Source organism: Cariama cristata, unplaced genomic scaffold (genome assembly GCF_000690535.1).
Source record: "Cariama cristata isolate BGI_N322 unplaced genomic scaffold, ASM69053v1 scaffold3491, whole genome shotgun sequence".
Taxonomy (NCBI): domain Eukaryota; kingdom Metazoa; phylum Chordata; class Aves; order Cariamiformes; family Cariamidae; genus Cariama; species Cariama cristata.
Window position 1 is genome coordinate 84,988 of NW_009599691.1, and position 2,628 is coordinate 87,615.

Here is a 2,628-nt window from a genome sequence, read left to right on the forward strand (position 1 = left end):
GACGATGACTCTGGTATCAATGGGGAAATCACGTACACCGTAAGTGAAGATGATGAAGAGGGTATCTTCTTCCTGAACCCTGTTACCGGAGTCTTCAACCTGACTCGTGCGCTGGACTATGAAGCACAGCAGTATTACATTCTTACCGTTCGCGCAGAAGATGGGGGAGGCCAATTTACTACCATCAGAGTGTACTTCAATATATTGGACATCAACGATAACCCACCAGTGTTCAGCATGACTTCATACAGCACGTCTTTGATGGAGAACCTGTCTCCAGGATCCTCTATTCTCAACTTTAGCGTCACTGATGCGGATGATGGTAGGTGTTTCGTCATATTCTGTATGTCTGATAATAAATACATATTTCACCTTAGCAATATATTAGAAGACCTAGTAGAAAGGGCAAATTAGGGCTATCCTTAGGATGCGTTATATGCTTAAATTCACTGCATGGTATGTAAATGAAGTTATTTTTCTCATATTTTACATTAAGTTTAAACGGTTGGTTTCTTCCTTATTTTTCTTTGTGATAAATTCAAAATATGGTCAAATACTGCTTTTAACTGCTGTTGTGGAAATGAGTTGCAGAGCTGTATTTTACCTAGAGCGTGTTACAGCAGTTGAACACCGTGATTTCTCCCCTGGTGCTTAGGTTGCACATTTAAATTAGACCTAAGTGTTCTTGCAGATTGTTTTTTCTCTTAAAGTTTGTAATGTATCCTAAACCACGTTCTAGCAATATGAGACATCATCTGCAATCATCTTAAATGTACTGTAACTTTTAAGTGTATCACAAAGAGAATTGTGATCTATGGGTTACCATCATGGGAAAATGTCTCATTAAAATAAGCTTTAATCTTGGGGTTATTTATGGCATCTAGAAGGTGTTAATGTGCTGGAGTGTAAAAGATACAATCTTTATAGCTTGCTTAACCATTTTGCCGTACAGTTTATGTCCAAGAAGAATAATTATAGAATATGGCCATAAAATACATAAAAATCATTCTATAGCATACTGCATTTTCTTAAGTGTCCACAGACATTAGTCTGTGTGGCTTAGTACAAAATTATTCGTAACACTTATATTGACTTTACAGGTGAAGGTTATTTTTGTGACATGTTAAGCAACCTCATCTCCTCTTAACTTGATACTGGCTCAGCAAAGCCCATAGAAATGTCTTGCGCTGAAATGTGTTCTTCAGGCGCAGAGCGCCTAGATACTTCCAGGGATCCCAGTTTATGCACATAAAACAACTGAACTGATCAAGATTATTCAGTAAAACAGTTTTTCCTCAGGAAATGCTGAGTTGTTGAACTCAAACATTTTTGTGGGAACATAAATTTTGTGCTGATGGATAGAACTTTCCATGGTAAAAATTGTGCAACTGGTTTTGAGATCAGACTGAGAAACTGAGCAAGAAGAGATTCCATAAAATAAGCCAACAAGTCAGAAAATGTAACTTGGTGATATTGGCTATTCTTGCGTGGATCTCTTTCACCACTCTTGTTAAAGTTTTTATTTTATGTAAACTAACTATAAGTTGGAGGAAAAACTTGTGCTTGCATCGTGCATATCCAGGGAAGGGATTGTTCCTTCAGAGCTGTAGATAAATAGGTTTGTCTCTATCTCCTCTGTTATTTCTTATTTTCCTATTAGGGGTACAATACTTGGTTTCAAATCTTTTTGGAAGTTAATTTTACTTAACCGTTATGGGTCTGTTTTTCTTTTCTCTTGCACCTCATACATTAATTTCCATCTGCACGCAGTGGACATGAACTATATCCTAGCACTGACATATCATTTTACATTCATCATGCACTCAATTATCAAGCAAGCAAATGCGTATTTGAGGAGCAATGCAATGAAAAGTCAGATATCGTGCCTTTTATATTTTCTGGCACTCTTACTTTTCTAACAGGCTGGATTTAAAATTAATAGGGCAGAAATTTCATTTCAAGAGCGTGCCAGGTTGAGTTCTGCCATAGGACTGTAACTTCAGCAAATGTTATGAGCTATTGGTGTTTTTGTTTCAAGCCCAAACTTGTTATTCTGTGTCATCTTATATTTATCTAAAGTACAGAAATAGCTAGTACTATACTGCCCTGCATGTGGCTCACAGATACTGCACTCAACGCACGCAAATATAATTTTGTTGATTATTTACATTATATGATCCCATAGTTTGAATGAGCTCCAAAAAGACATTGTTTTATAAGGAGGCATGCTTGTTGTTTTAGGATAGACACTGATAAAAGACAAAAACATGGTGATAGTGAAACTGCTCCCATTTTCATTTTCTTGTTCCACACAACCCTTGGGAAAGAGCAGCTGTTTATCTCAGCTTGGACAGTTTCATGTACAGATGCATAGTAAATACCAGCTACAGCTCTTGGTTATTTACTGAGCAGTAAAGAATGCAGTTTCCTTAAACATATTCATTTTGAGATTCAGATTTTAATTTTTTTCCACATCAAATTAACAGGAAAATTCTCAAGGCAAAGCACGTGCTTGTTTATTTGTTAAAAAGTATAGCAAGGTATCCCTCCAGGCAAAAACCAGTGGGATTTCCCTGTTAGACTCTATAGATATTTACATGGGGGGGGGGGGCAAGAGGGCTTTTTTTT

The 2,628-nt window shown here is 36.9% G+C and overlaps 1 protein-coding gene across 1 annotated transcript in view; it reads left to right on the plus strand.

Annotated features, from left to right (window-relative positions):
* The window catches only part of FAT4 (FAT atypical cadherin 4), a gene marked incomplete at both ends in the record, with an annotated part of 121,093 nt that overhangs the window by 84,982 nt on the left and 33,483 nt on the right, over positions 1–2,628 (plus strand). The window contains one exon of the mRNA XM_009709765.1: positions 1–322. This exon is cut by the window's left edge and continues 1 nt beyond it. Coding sequence (XP_009708067.1) covers positions 1–322 — 322 coding nt within the window. The remainder of the gene's footprint in view (positions 323–2,628) is intronic.